The following is a 14,336-nucleotide window of genomic DNA, read 5'->3' on the forward strand; positions in this document are numbered from 1 at the left end:
CTGAGATGGTTTCATATCTAATCCACCATAGGCCCTGTAACACGAGACGGGGAGCCATCCATTCAACGCTCCAACACTGACTGTGTGCACGCGCGCGCACACACACACACACACACACACACACACACACACACACACACACACACACACACACACACACACACACACACACACACACACACACACACACACACACACACACACACACACACACACACACACACACACACACACACACAGTAATGGACTACTTAACGTCTTACGTATGGCAATGTGACCATTCAACACAGCACCACTGACTCCATAGCAACCACACAGCACCAGACTCCATAGCAACCACAGAGCACCACTGACTCCATAGCAACCACACAGCACCAGACTCCATAGAGAACAGGCAGGGTGACCATGGAAACCAAGCCAGTTGTATAAACTTTAGAAGACTCCCAACCCTGAGAGGACTTCTGTTTGTCACAGACAGTAGATAGTAACTTTGTCCCACCACAAACCAACGTCAGGTACAGGACAGTTCCCACAATGAGAAAGCTGTGTGTGATACACACCACACAGCACTTAGCTAGGGTTTGAGCTGAAAGGTTCTGCTAACTTTACTGAAAAGGTCAACAGATTTAGTGCCAGATTGTGGATGAATGGAGCACACAGAACAATATCGCTACAGTAGACCAAGCTCTGGTCCATGGTGTTACATGCAGCTAGAGCTTTCTTCAAGGAGCAGGTAACGCCTGGACCAGAGCCAATAGAAGGCCTATTCAGTAAAGATGGTTTCACCTGAAGGAACTGGTTGTACCTGCTTGGCTCCTCCATCCAGCTTGAGGTCCAGATATAGTGTTGGAGTCCTGGTGAAGATTTTTGACTGGACAAAAAAAGGACAAGACATTTATAGTATTTCATTGACCCCCAACATTCAGGCAGCAACCCTTTAACACCTAGCACCCTGATCTGTTGGGGTTACCTTTACCTCTCCCTCTTTAACACCTAGCACCCTGATCTGTTGGTGTTACTCTCTCCCTCTTTAACACCTAGCACCCTGATCTGTTGGTGTTACCTCTACCTCTCCCTCTTTTAACACCTAGCACCCTGATCTGTTGGTGTTACCTCTACCTCTCCCTCTTTAACACCTAGCACCCTGATCTGTTGGTGTTACCTCTACCTCTCCCTCTTTTAACACCTAGCACCCTGATCTGTTGGTGTTACCTCTCCCTCTTTTAACACCTAGCACCCTGATCTGTTGGTGTTACCTCTACCTCTTTTAACACCTAGCACCTGATCTGTTGGTATTACCTCTCCCTCTTTAACACCTAGCACCCTGATCTGTTGGTGTTACCTCTCCCTCTTTTAACACCTAGCACCCTGATCTGTTGGTGTTACCTCTCCCTCTTTTAACACCTAGCACCGTGATCTGTTGGTATTACCTCTCCTCTTTTAACACCTAGCACCCTGATCTGTTGGTGTTACCTCTCCCTCTTTTAACACCTAGCACCCTGATCTGTTGGGGTTACCTCCCTCTTTAACACCTAGCACCCTGATCTGTTGGTGTTACCTCTCCCTCTTTTAACACCTAGCACCCTGATCTGTTGGTGTTACCTCTCCTCTTTTAACACCTAGCACCCTGATCTGTTGGTGTTACCTCTCCTCTTTTAACACCTAGCACCCTGATCTGTTGGTATTACCTCTCCCTCTTTAACACCTAGCACCCTGATCTGTTGGTGTTACCTCTCCCTCTTTTAACACCTAGCACCCTGATCTGTTGGTGTTTACTCTCCTCTTTTAACACCTAGCACCCTGATCTGTTGGTATTACCTCTCCCTCTTTTAACACCTAGCACCCTGATCTGTTGGTATTACCTCTCCCTCTTTTAACACCTAGCACCCTGATCTGTTGGTATTACCTTTACCTCTCCCTCTTTTAACACCTAGCACCCTGATCTGTTGGGGTTACCTCCTCTTTTAACACCTAGCACCCTGATCTGTTGGGGTTACCTCTCCCTCTTTTAACACCTAGCACCCTGATCTGTTGGTGTTACCTTTTACCTCTACCTCTTTAACACCTAGCACCCTGATCTGTTGGTGTTACCTCTCCCTTTTAACACCTAGCACCCTGATCTGTTGGTATTACCTCTCCTCTTTTAACACCTAGCACCCTGATCTGTTGGTATTACCTCTCCCTCTTTTAACACCTAGCACCTGATCTGTTGGTGTTACCTCTCCCTCTTTTAACACCTAGCACCCTGATCTGTTGGTATTACCTCTCCCTCTTTAACACCTAGCACCCTGATCTGTTGGTGTTACCTCTCCCTCTTTTAACACCTAGCACCCTGATCTGTTGGTGTTACCTCTCCCTCTTTTAACACCTAGCACCCTGATCTGTTGGTGTTACCTCTCCCTCTTTTAACACCTAGCACCCCGATCTGTTGGTGTTACCTCTCCCTCTTTAACACCTAGCACCCTGATCTGTTGGTGTTACCTCTCCCCTTTTAACACCTAGCACCCTGATCTGTTGGTGTTACCTCTCCCCTCTTTAACACCTAGCACCCTGATCTGTTGGTATTACCTCTCCCTCTCCCTCTTTAACACCTAGCACCCTGATCTGTTGGTATTACCTCTACCTCTCCCTCTTTAACACCTAGCACCCTGATCTGTTGGTGTTACCTCTCCCTCTTTTAACACCTAGCACCCTGATCTGTTGGTGTTACCTCTCCCTTTTTAACACCTAGCACCCTGATCTGTTGGTGTTACCTCTCCCTCTTTTAACACCTAGCACCCTGATCTGTTGGTATTACCTCTCCCTCTTTTAACACCTAGCACCCTGATCTGTTGGTGTTACCTCTCCCTCTTTAACACCTAGCACCCTGATCTGTTGGTGTTACCTCTCCCTCTTTTAACACTTAGCACCCTGATCTGTTGGGGTTACCTCTCCCTCTTTTAACACCTAGCACCCTGATCTGTTGGGGTTACCTCTACCACTCAAAGTATCAGTGAACACCATAACACTGAGTTAGTGTAACATTTTAATGCCACTGGTGTTGGAAAGTATCAGTGTTAAAAGGGAAACACTTTGAAAAGAGTAAATTCAACACTTTCTGGTGGTTCTCATATAAACACTTAAAAAGTGTGAAATTGAACAACCACAGTGTGTTTTACCAATCAAATTTAGCTGTGCAGCTATCCCACCCAGCCCGAGTCCCAGCTCAGTCCCACGCCCAGCCCAGTCCCACCCAGCCCGAGCCCCAGCTCAGTCCCACGCCCAGCCCAGTCCCACCCAGCCTGAGTCCTAGCTCAGTCCCACCCCCAGCCCAGTCCCACCCAGCCCGAGCCCCAGCTCAGTCCCACGCCCAGCACAACCCTGCCCCAACACATTTACATACAGATAACTGCCAAAATGAAGGAAACACAAATGAGGAATACAAAATATATTGAAAGCAGGTGCTTCCACAAAGGTGTGGTTCCTGAGTTAAGGAATTAACATCCCATCATGCTTAGGGTTCTGTATAATGTGTGTTGTGTCTCAGTCACCAGACCTCAACCCAATTGAACACTTACTGGAGATTCTGGACCAATGCCTGAGAAAGCGTTTTCCACCACCATCAACAAAACACAAAATGATGGAATTTCTAGTGGAAAAATGGTGTTTTATCCCTCAGCTGGTAGAATCTACGCCACGGTGCATTGAAGCTGTTCTGGCAGCTCGTGGTGCTCAATGACAGATTAAAACACTTTATTTTGGTGTTTCCTTTATTTTGACAGTTACCTGTCCATTACCCTGTTGGCCATCGTTAGCCTCTCTGCCTGTCTGTAGTGTCTCCCCCTGCCCTGTAGTAACCAGAGGCAACCCGTTTCCCAGCTTCAACACATTTTCATGTGTAAAATGACAAACCTTATGGACGTCATTAGAAACTCTGTCAGTCTCCTCTCCTGCCCTAGAGTAACCCCAAACCAAACCGGCCCTGGTCAAATTTACATCTGAAACATGACAAACCCACTTCCCCAGAAACCTGCAACTCATTTCCTGTCTCGTCTAACTCAGCAGACAGACACAGAGAAAATAAGGAGGAGAAGGAGGGGGGGGGGGAAGAGGATGAATACTCGTGAAGATGTAATTGGCTGCAAACGTCACATGATGAAGCTGAATGTCTTGTGGTTGGTTGGGATTTCTGCCGAGGCATATCTAGGCCTGAGGCTTTCAACATCTCAGTCATTGTATTGTATAAAGTTTTCTGGCTTTGATATGGGCAAGACCCCAGCACATCATATCAACAGCCGACATTAAGTATTCATTCTGTATAATACAGTGACAAAGGAACAATGATGATGACAATGATGGCGATGATAAACTCCCCCCTTTTTCATCCACTGTGGTTTTGGACCTGTGATTACAAATGCGTTACATTGTAGGGTGAGAAATATATACATCTATTTTTAGTCGTTTAAGTTTATACATGTTCTTATGGCTGTTTGTTATGACTTCCACGTGACATCAATCAGTGCTTCTCCTAAATGCGTTTAGCAGCGGCGCGCTGCCGTTGCTAATTCGTGGACGCCACCGAACAACGTATATATAAAATAAGAAATAATTTTACCATCCCGTGGTGCACCGCTGCTAAGCGCGTATAGGGGAAACACTGGGTGATGTCACGTGGAAGTCAGAACAAACATCCATAAGAACTTGTATAAACTTAAATAACTAAAACCCAGATAAAATATGTAGAAAATATAATAGAGCAATATATATATATTAATGATTACCTTTGAGAACTAACAATCCCCCAAAATAAATAATAAACAGTCGGGGAGAATCCAAAATGTAGAAAATATCATGTCATGGGGCCCCCATTGATTTTGTTATACTGTTTGAGTCATTCAGATAGCATAAGAACAAGGCATAAGCCACGGCAAAATGTGTAGAATTGAAGGACATTTAGCTTTAAAATCTTCTCTCAGCCCTATGGCACATTTTTTTTGAAGGTCATGAAATTAGCTTTAAAAAAAATAGTGCAATGTTCTCTCTGCCCCGCGGCAAAATGTATAGAATTGCAGGAAATTTGCTTTAAAACAGCAGCAGTTTGTCTCTGCGGCCAAGAAGAGGGCCTCTAAAACCGCACAACTGGCCACACCCACTACCACCACCCGGGTTATGGTTAGCATGGTGCTCCTCACCTGTACCCCCAGGGTTATGGTTAGTATGGTGCTCCTCACCTGTACCCCCTGGGTTATAGTTAGTATGGTGCTCCTGACCTGTACCCCAGGGTTATGGTTAGTATGGTGCTCCTGGCCTGTACCCCCAGGGTTATGGTTAGTATGGTGCTCCTCACCTGTACCCCCAGGGTTATGGTTAGTATGGTGCTCTTCACCTGTACACCCAGGGTTATGGTTAGTATGGTGCTCCTGGCCTGTACCCCCAGGGTTATGGTTAGTATGGTGCTCCTCACCTGTACCCCCAGGGCCTGTCCAGAGATGACGGCCACAGTCACTCCCTCCCTGCTGGGCTTGGGGACCTGGCTGTCCTTCAGCTCCTGGTACTGGGGCTCCACCATCTTGTCCTCCCTCCTCAGGTTGACCCACAGCCGCAGGCCCTGGACGGGCTCCTCAAACACGGGCATCTCTGCATGGACCACCCCTCGGCCTGCCGTCATCCACTTATGAAGAGACATGGACATAAACACACAGAGACGGACACAGAAACACACACAGATACAGAGGCATAGACACACACAGATACAGAGAGGCATAGACACACACACAGAGATACAGAGAGGGACAGACACACACACACACACAGATACAGAGAGCATAGACACACAGAGACGGACACAGAAACACACACACACAGATACAGAGAGGGACAGACACACACACACAAAACACAATTACTAACCACATAAAGGAGAATTGTACAGTATAATATACATGAACTCAATGTTGTCTGATATGATTTCCATAATAAATCACCCCTGTGGACTTAATACTGGAACTAACTGGTTTCCAGGAGGAAATTAACTTCACATTTACACCTTTCCTTCCCCAGTGCTGTGATATGTACCTAGTGGATGTCTATCTTCCCCACTGTACCTAGTGGATGTCTATCTTCACCAGTGATGTGATATGTACCTAGTGGATGTCCATCTTCACCAGTGATGTGATATGTACCTAGTAGATGTCTATCTTCCCCACTGTACCTAGTGGATGTCTATCTTCCCCACTGTACCTAGTGGATGTCTATCTTCCCCAGTGTAACTAGTGGATGTCTATCTTCCCCACTGTACCTAGTGGATGTCTATCTTCCCCAGTGCTGTGATATGTACCTAGTGGATGTCTATCTTCCCCAGTGTTGTGATATGTACCTAGTGGATGTCTATCTTCCCCAGTGCTATGATATGTGCCTAGTGGATGTCTATCTTCCCCACTGTACCTAGTGGATGTCTATCTTCCCCACTGTACCTAGTGGATGTCTATCTTCCCCAGTGCTGTGATATGTACCTAGTGGATGTCTATCTTCCCCACTGTACCTAGTGGATGTCTATCTTCCCCAGTGCTGTGATATGTACCTAGTGGATGTCTATCTTCCCCAGTGCTGTGATATGTACCTAGTGGATGTCTATCTTCCCCAGTGCTGTGATATGTACCTAGTGGATGTCTATCTTCCCCAGTGTACCTAGTGGATGTCTATCTTCCCCAGTGCTGTGATATGTACCTAGTTGATGTCTATCTTCCCCAGTGTACCTAGTGGATGTCTATCTTCCCCAGTGCTGTGATATGTACCTAGTGGATGTCTATCTTCCCCAGTGTTGTGATATGTACCTAGTGGATGTCTATCTTCCCCAGTGCTGTGATATGTGCCTAGTGGATGTCTATCTTCCCCACTGTACCTAGTGGATGTCTATCTTCCCCACTGTACCTAGTGGATGTCTATCTTCCCCACTGTACCTAGTGGATGTCTATCTTCCCCAGTGCTGTGATATGTACCTAGTGGATGTCTATCTTCCCCACTGTACCTAGTGGATGTCTATCTTCCCCACTGTACCTAGTGGATGTCTATCTTCCCCAGTGCTGTGATATGTACCTAGTGGATGTCTATCTTCCCCAGTGCTGTGATATGTACCTAGTGGATGTCTATCTTCCCCAGTGTACCTAGTGGATGTCTATCTTCCCCAGTGCTGTGATAGGTACCTAGTGGATGTCTATCTTCCCCAGTGCTGTGATATGTACCTAGTGGATGTCTATCTTCCCCAGTGTACCTAGTGGATGTCTATCTTCCCCAGTGCTGTGATATGTACCTAGTTGATGTCTATCTTCCCCAGTGTACCTAGTGGATGTCTATCTTCCCCAGTGTACCTAGTGGATGTCTATCTTCCCCAGTGCTGTGATATGTACCTAGTTGATGTCTATCTTCCCCAGTGTACCTAGTTGATGTCTATCTTCCCCAGTGTACCTAGTGGATGTCTATCTTCCCCAGTGCTGTGATATGTACCTAGTGGATGTCTATCTTCCCCAGTGCTGTGATATGTACCTAGTGGATGTCTATCTTCCCCAGTGTACCTAGTGGATGTCTATCTTCCCCAGTGCTGTGATATGTACCTAGTGGATGTCTATCTTCCCCAGTGTACCTAGTGGATGTCTATCTTCCCCAGTGTACCTAGTGGATGTCTATCTTCCCCAGTGCTGTGATATGTACCTAGTTGATGTCTATCTTCCCCAGTGCTGTGATATGTACCTAGTGGATGTCTATCTTCCCCAGTGCTGTGATATGTACCTAGTTGATGTCTATCTTCCCCAGTGCTGTGATATGTACCTAGTGGATGTCTATCTTCCCCAGTGCTGTGATATGTACCTAGTTGATGTCTATCTTCCCCAGTGTACCTAGTGGATGTCTATCTTCCCCAGTGCTGTGATATGTACCTAGTTGATGTCTATCTTCCCCAGTGTACCTAGTGGATGTCTATCTTCCCCAGTGCTGTGATATGTACCTAGTGGATGTCTATCTTCCCCAGTGCTGTGATATGTACCTAGTGGATGTCTATCTTCCCCAGTGCTGTGATATGTACCTAGTGGATGTCTATCTTCCCCAGTGCTGTGATATGTACCTAGTGGATGTCTATCTTCCCCAGTGTACCTAGTGGATGTCTATCTTCCCCAGTGCTGTGATATGTACCTAGTTGATGTCTATCTTCCCCAGTGTACCTAGTGGATGTCTATCTTCCCCAGTGTACCTAGTGGATGTCTATCTTCCCCAGTGCTGTGATATGTACCTAGTTGATGTCTATCTTCCCCAGTGTACCTAGTTGATGTCTATCTTCCCCAGTGTACCTAGTGGATGTCTATCTTCCCCAGTGCTGTGATATGTACCTAGTGGATGTCTATCTTCCCCAGTGCTGTGATATGTACCTAGTGGATGTCTATCTTCCCCAGTGTACCTAGTGGATGTCTATCTTCCCCAGTGCTGTGATATGTACCTAGTGGATGTCTATCTTCCCCAGTGTACCTAGTGGATGTCTATCTTCCCCAGTGTACCTAGTGGATGTCTATCTTCCCCAGTGCTGTGATATGTACCTAGTTGATGTCTATCTTCCCCAGTGCTGTGATATGTACCTAGTGGATGTCTATCTTCCCCAGTGCTGTGATATGTACCTAGTTGATGTCTATCTTCCCCAGTGCTGTGATATGTACCTAGTGGATGTCTATCTTCCCCAGTGCTGTGATATGTACCTAGTTGATGTCTATCTTCCCCAGTGTACCTAGTGGATGTCTATCTTCCCCAGTGCTGTGATATGTACCTAGTTGATGTCTATCTTCCCCAGTGTACCTAGTGGATGTCTATCTTCCCCAGTGCTGTGATATGTACCTAGTGGATGTCTATCTTCCCCAGTGCTGTGATATGTACCTAGTGGATGTCTATCTTCCCCAGTGCTGTGATATGTACCTAGTTGATGTCTATCTTCCCCAGTGCTGTGATATGTACCTAGTGGATGTCTATCTTCCCCAGTGTACCTAGTGGATGTCTATCTTCCCCAGTGCTGTGATATGTACCTAGTGGATGTCTATCTTCCCCAGTGCTGTGATATGTACCTAGTTGATGTCTATCTTCCCCAGTGTACATAGTTGATGTCTATCTTCCCCAGTGCTGTGATATGTACCTAGTGGATGTCTATCTTCCCCAGTGCTGTGATATGTACCTAGTGGATGTCTATCTTCCCCACTGTACCTAGTGGATGTCTATCTTCCCCAGTGTACCTAGTGGATGTCTATCTTCCCCACTGTACCTAGTGGATGTCTATCTTCCCCAGTGCTGTGATATGTACCTAGTGGATGTCTATCTTCACCACTGTACCTAGTGGATGTCTATCTTCCCCAGTGCTGTGATATGTACCTAGTGGATGTCTATCTTCCCCAGTGTACCTAGTGGATGTCTATCTTCCCCAGTGTTGTGATATGTACCTAGTGGATGTCTATCTTCCCCAGTGCTGTGATATGTACCTAGTGGATGTCTATCTTCACCACTGTACCTAGTGGATGTCTATCTTCCCAGTGCTGTGATATGTACCTAGTGGATGTCTATCTTCCCCAGTGTACCTAGTGGATGTCTATCTTCCCCAGTGTTGTGATATGTACCTAGTGGATGTCTATCTTCCCCAGTGCTGTGATATGTACCTAGTGGATGTCTATCTTCCCCAGTGTACCTAGTGGATGTATATCTTCCCCAGTGCTGTGATATGTACCTAGTTGATGTATATCTTCACCACTGTACCTAGTGGATGTCTATCTTCCCCAGTGCTGTGATATGTACCTAGTTGATGTCTATCTTCACCACTGTACCTAGTGGATGTCTATCTTCCCCACTGTACCTAGTGGATGTCTATCTTCCCCAGTGTACCTAGTGGATGTCTATCTTCACCACTGTACCTAGTGGATGTCTATCTTCCCCAGTGCTGTGATATGTACCTAGTGGATGTCTATCTTCCCCAGTGCTGTGATATGTACCTAGTGGATGTCTATCTTCCCCAGTGCTGTGATATGTACCTAGTGGATGTCTATCTTCCCCAGTGCTGTGATATGTACCTAGTGGATGTCTATCTTCCCCAGTGCTGTGATACCTAGTGGATGTCTATCTTCCCCACTGTACCTAGTGGATGTCTATCTTCCCCAGTGCTGTGATATGTACCTAGTGGATCTTCACCACTGTCTATCTTCCCCAGTGCTGTACCTAGTGGATGTCTATCTTCCCCAGTGCCTAGTGGATGTCTATCTTCCCAGTATGTACCTAGTGGATGTCTATCTTCACCACTGTAGTGGATGTCTATCTTCACCACTGTACCTAGTGGATGTCTATCTTCCCCAGTGTTGTGATATGTACCTAGTGGATGTCTATCTTCCCCAGTGCTGTGATATGTACCTAGTGGATGTCTATCTTCCCCAGTGTACCTAGTGGATGTCTATCTTCCCCAGTGTTGTGATATGTACCTAGTGGATGTCTATCTTCCCCAGTGTACCTAGTGGATGTCTATCTTCCCCAGTGTACCTAGTGGATGTCTATCTTCCCCAGTGCTGTGATATGTACCTAGTTGATGTCTATCTTCACCACTGTACCTAGTAGATGTCTATCTTCCCCACTGTACCTAGTGGATGTCTATCTTCCCCACTGTACCTAGTGGATGTCTATCTTCCCCAGTGTACCTAGTGGATGTCTATCTTCACCACTGTACCTAGTGGATGTCTATCTTCCCCAGTGCTGTGATATGTACCTAGTGGATGTCTATCTTCCCCAGTGCTGTGATATGTACCTAGTGGATGTCTATCTTCCCCAGTGCTGTGATATGTACCTAGTGGATGTCTATCTTCCCCAGTGCTGTGATATGTACCTAGTGGATGTCTATCTTCCCCACTGTACCTAGTGGATGTCTATCTTCCCCAGTGTACCTAGTGGATGTCTATCTTCCCCAGTGTACCTAGTGGATGTCTATCTTCCCCAGTGCTGTGATATGTACCTAGTGGATGTCTATCTTCCCCAGTGCTGTGATATGTACCTAGTGGATGTCTATCTTCCCCAGTGCTGTGATATGTACCTAGTGGATGTCTATCTTCCCCAGTGCTGTGATATGTACCTAGTGGATGTCTATCTTCCCCACTGTACCTAGTGGATGTCTATCTTCCCCAGTGCTGTGATATGTACCTAGTGGATGTCTATCTTCCCCACTGTACCTAGTGGATGTCTATCTTCCCCAGTGCTGTGATATGTACCTAGTGGATGTCTATCTTCTCCAGTGCTGTGATATGTACCTAGTGGATGTCTATCTTCCCCACTGTACCTAGTGGATGTCTATCTTCCCCAGTGCTGTGATATGTACCTAGTGGATGTCTATCTTCCCCAGTGTACCTAGTGGATGTCTATCTTCCCCAGTGCTGTGATATGTACCTAGTGGATGTCTATCTTCCCCAGTGCTGTGATATGTACCTAGTCGATGTCTATCTTCTCCAGTGCTGTGATATGTACCTAGTGGATGTCTATCTTCCCCAGTGCTGTGATATGTACCTAGTGGATGTCTATCTTCCCCAGTGTACCTAGTGGATGTCTATCTTCCCCAGTGCTGTGATATGTACCTAGTGGATGTCTATCTTCCCCACTGTACCTAGTGGATGTCTATCTTCCCCAGTGTAACTAGTGGATGTCTATCTTCCCCAGTGCTGTGATATGTACCTAGTGGATGTCTATCTTCCCCAGTGTTGTGATATGTACCTAGTGGATGTCTATCTTCCCCAGTGTTGTGATATGTACCTAGTGGATGTCTATCTACCCCAGTGTTGTGATATGTACCTAGTGGATGTCTATCTTCCCCAGTGTTGTGATATGTACCTAGTGGATGTCCATCTTCCCCACTGTACCTAGTGGTTGTTCATTGTTCTTCTCAAAGCTCCACTAACATTAAAATAACACACTGGAAAGTTGTGTTCAAAATGGCTGCTCCTACTTTTGTTCCAGGGGCTAAGCTGTGCACTAAATAGGGTCTAGAGCCCTCAAACTCAACGTCGGACCTCGAAGCCAGTTCCACTGCGTGTTCTCATTGTCCCCTCTAATCAGGGACTGATTTAGTCCTGGGAAACCAGGTGTGTGCAATTCATTATCAGGTAAAACAGAAAACCAGCAGGCTCCGGACCTCGTAGGGTAAGAGTTGAGTACCCCTGGTCTAGAGAATAAGGGCTCAGGGAATAGGGGTTTTAGCCAAAAGTAGTGCACTATATAGGGAATAGGGGTTTTAGCCAAAAGTAGTGCACTATATAGGGAATAGGGTTTTTGCCAAAAGTAGTGTACTATATAGGGAATAGGGGGTTTTAGCCAAAAGTAGTGCACTATATAGGGAATAGGGAGACATTTGTGATGCACATTTTCAGTGCCCAGAGGGTGATGCAGCGTTGCTGGGGAAGCTAATTGAGCAATAACACTTAACTTTCGTCAGCATCTTTCCCCTCCTGTTCCACTGTGAGGAAACCCGTCTGCCCTGGGTTAGTAGCCCCCCCCCCCCCCCCCCATGGTGTTTGTCTCTTCCGCTCTCTCTCTCTCTCTCTCTCTCTCACTGTTGCACACGCACACACACACACACACACACACACACACACACACACACACACACACACACACACACACACACACACACACACACACACACACACACACACACACACACACACCAAGTCTCTTGTTGTAGTATTTTGGTATTTTATTAGGATCCCCATTAGCTGTTGCGCACACACACACACACACACACACACACACACACACACACCACACACACACCAAGTCTCTTGTTGTAGTATTTTGGTATTTTATTAGATCCCCGTTAGCTGTTACACACACACACACACACACACACACACACACACACACACACACACACACACACACACACACACACACACACACACACACACACACACACACACACACACACACACACACACACACACACACACACCAAGTCTCTTGTAGTAGTATCTTAGTATTTTATTAGGATCCCTGTTAGCTGTTGAGAAAGAAGCAGCTCCTCTTACTGGGTCCACACAAAACATGACATCATTTAGTCTCCTTGTTCAACAGCCATTCATTACCACATTCAGCTGAGGTCCAGAACTTAGGAATGATTTGTACCAAATACAATGTTCTTAGTTTTAGAGATGTTCAGGACCAGTTTATTACTGGCCACTCATTCCAAAACAGACTGCAACTCTTTAAGGGTTTCAGTGACTTCATTAGCTGTGGTTGTGATGTGTACATGGTTGAATCATTAGCATACATAGACACACATGCTTTGTTTAATGCCAGTGGCATTTCGTGTCTATTTAGTCCCTATTAAACCACTTCCTGGTTGGTGCTGACTGACTGACCAGGGACAACAGCTTTACGACTGCTGCATGGGAAAAACACAGGAAATGCCCCTGAAGGCACGATGCGTCATTGGTTCTGCTGGGAGTCTGGTGAAGAGTAGGAACCTACAGACCGTACTGTGAGTGCCACAAGGTGTTTCCCTACCTGTAAATCCCCTGGTTTCAGTAGTCCAGAGTGACCACAGAAATCCTCATGAGCTGAAACGCCTTTCAAAACGTAGGTCACCTAAACAAAGACAAAATAGATCCAAATATATTCACAAACCCACAGATGAGCCATTGCTGACTTTATATAACAGCTAGAGAGGCAAAACAAAACATTAACTGTGCTCTGCAGTTATCCCTCCCCCGAATACCAACTGTGTCTAGAGAAGTGGAAAACAACTTTCTCTAAGTCTTTGCCAATTGAGGTTGAGATTAGGAAAGAGATGAATGAATCTCAGTTGTAAACATGAATGGTTTGGGAAAGAAATCTCATCATAAAGCTCGTAAGACTGGAAAACATAGTATGGGTCATCATTGATTTCATATTTTCCTCGTGCAAGTCTAACAGATGAAATATGTACAGTGTGTGTGTGTGTGTGTGCGCGTGTGCGTGTGTGTGCGTGTGCGTGTGTGTGTGTGTGTGTGTGTGTGTGTGTGTGTGTGTGTGTGTGTGTGTGTGTGTGTGTGTGTGTGTAATGCAGTGTCCATTGAGCAGGACAGACAAGAGCACATGTTCACTCCCCGTGTCCATTCCACTGCCACATGGACTGAGGTCAAAACAGACAGGAAGTAGAAAGCTATAGAGGTCAGAGGTAAACATCTGTCTCTCAGAGAGGCTTCCAAACCTCCAGCCAGGGGGGCGAGAGCCTCTCTCTGATCTGGCAGCGCACGCGGCTTTGAGCTCTGAGATGTAACAGTGAGCCAACACACCTGCTGCATGGAATGCTGGGCCGTGGGCGCTTCAGC

At 46.3% G+C, this 14,336-nt stretch overlaps 1 protein-coding gene across 1 annotated transcript in view; it reads right to left on the reverse strand.

The window, feature by feature from the left end:
• Positions 1–805: 805 nt before the first annotated feature.
• LOC124024810 (pirin-like) overlaps positions 806–14,336 on the reverse strand; it is a gene marked incomplete at its 3' end in the record, with an annotated part of 16,972 nt that continues 3,441 nt past the window's right edge. Inside the window, exons 3-5 of the mRNA XM_046338573.1 lie at positions 13,531–13,611; positions 5,444–5,650; positions 806–871 (exon numbers count right to left, since the gene is read on the reverse strand). Coding sequence (XP_046194529.1) covers positions 806–871; positions 5,444–5,650; positions 13,531–13,611 — 354 coding nt within the window. The remainder of the gene's footprint in view (positions 872–5,443; positions 5,651–13,530; positions 13,612–14,336) is intronic.

Source organism: Oncorhynchus gorbuscha, unplaced genomic scaffold, assembly GCF_021184085.1.
Source record: "Oncorhynchus gorbuscha isolate QuinsamMale2020 ecotype Even-year unplaced genomic scaffold, OgorEven_v1.0 Un_scaffold_2012, whole genome shotgun sequence".
Taxonomy (NCBI): Eukaryota; Metazoa; Chordata; class Actinopteri; order Salmoniformes; family Salmonidae; genus Oncorhynchus; species Oncorhynchus gorbuscha.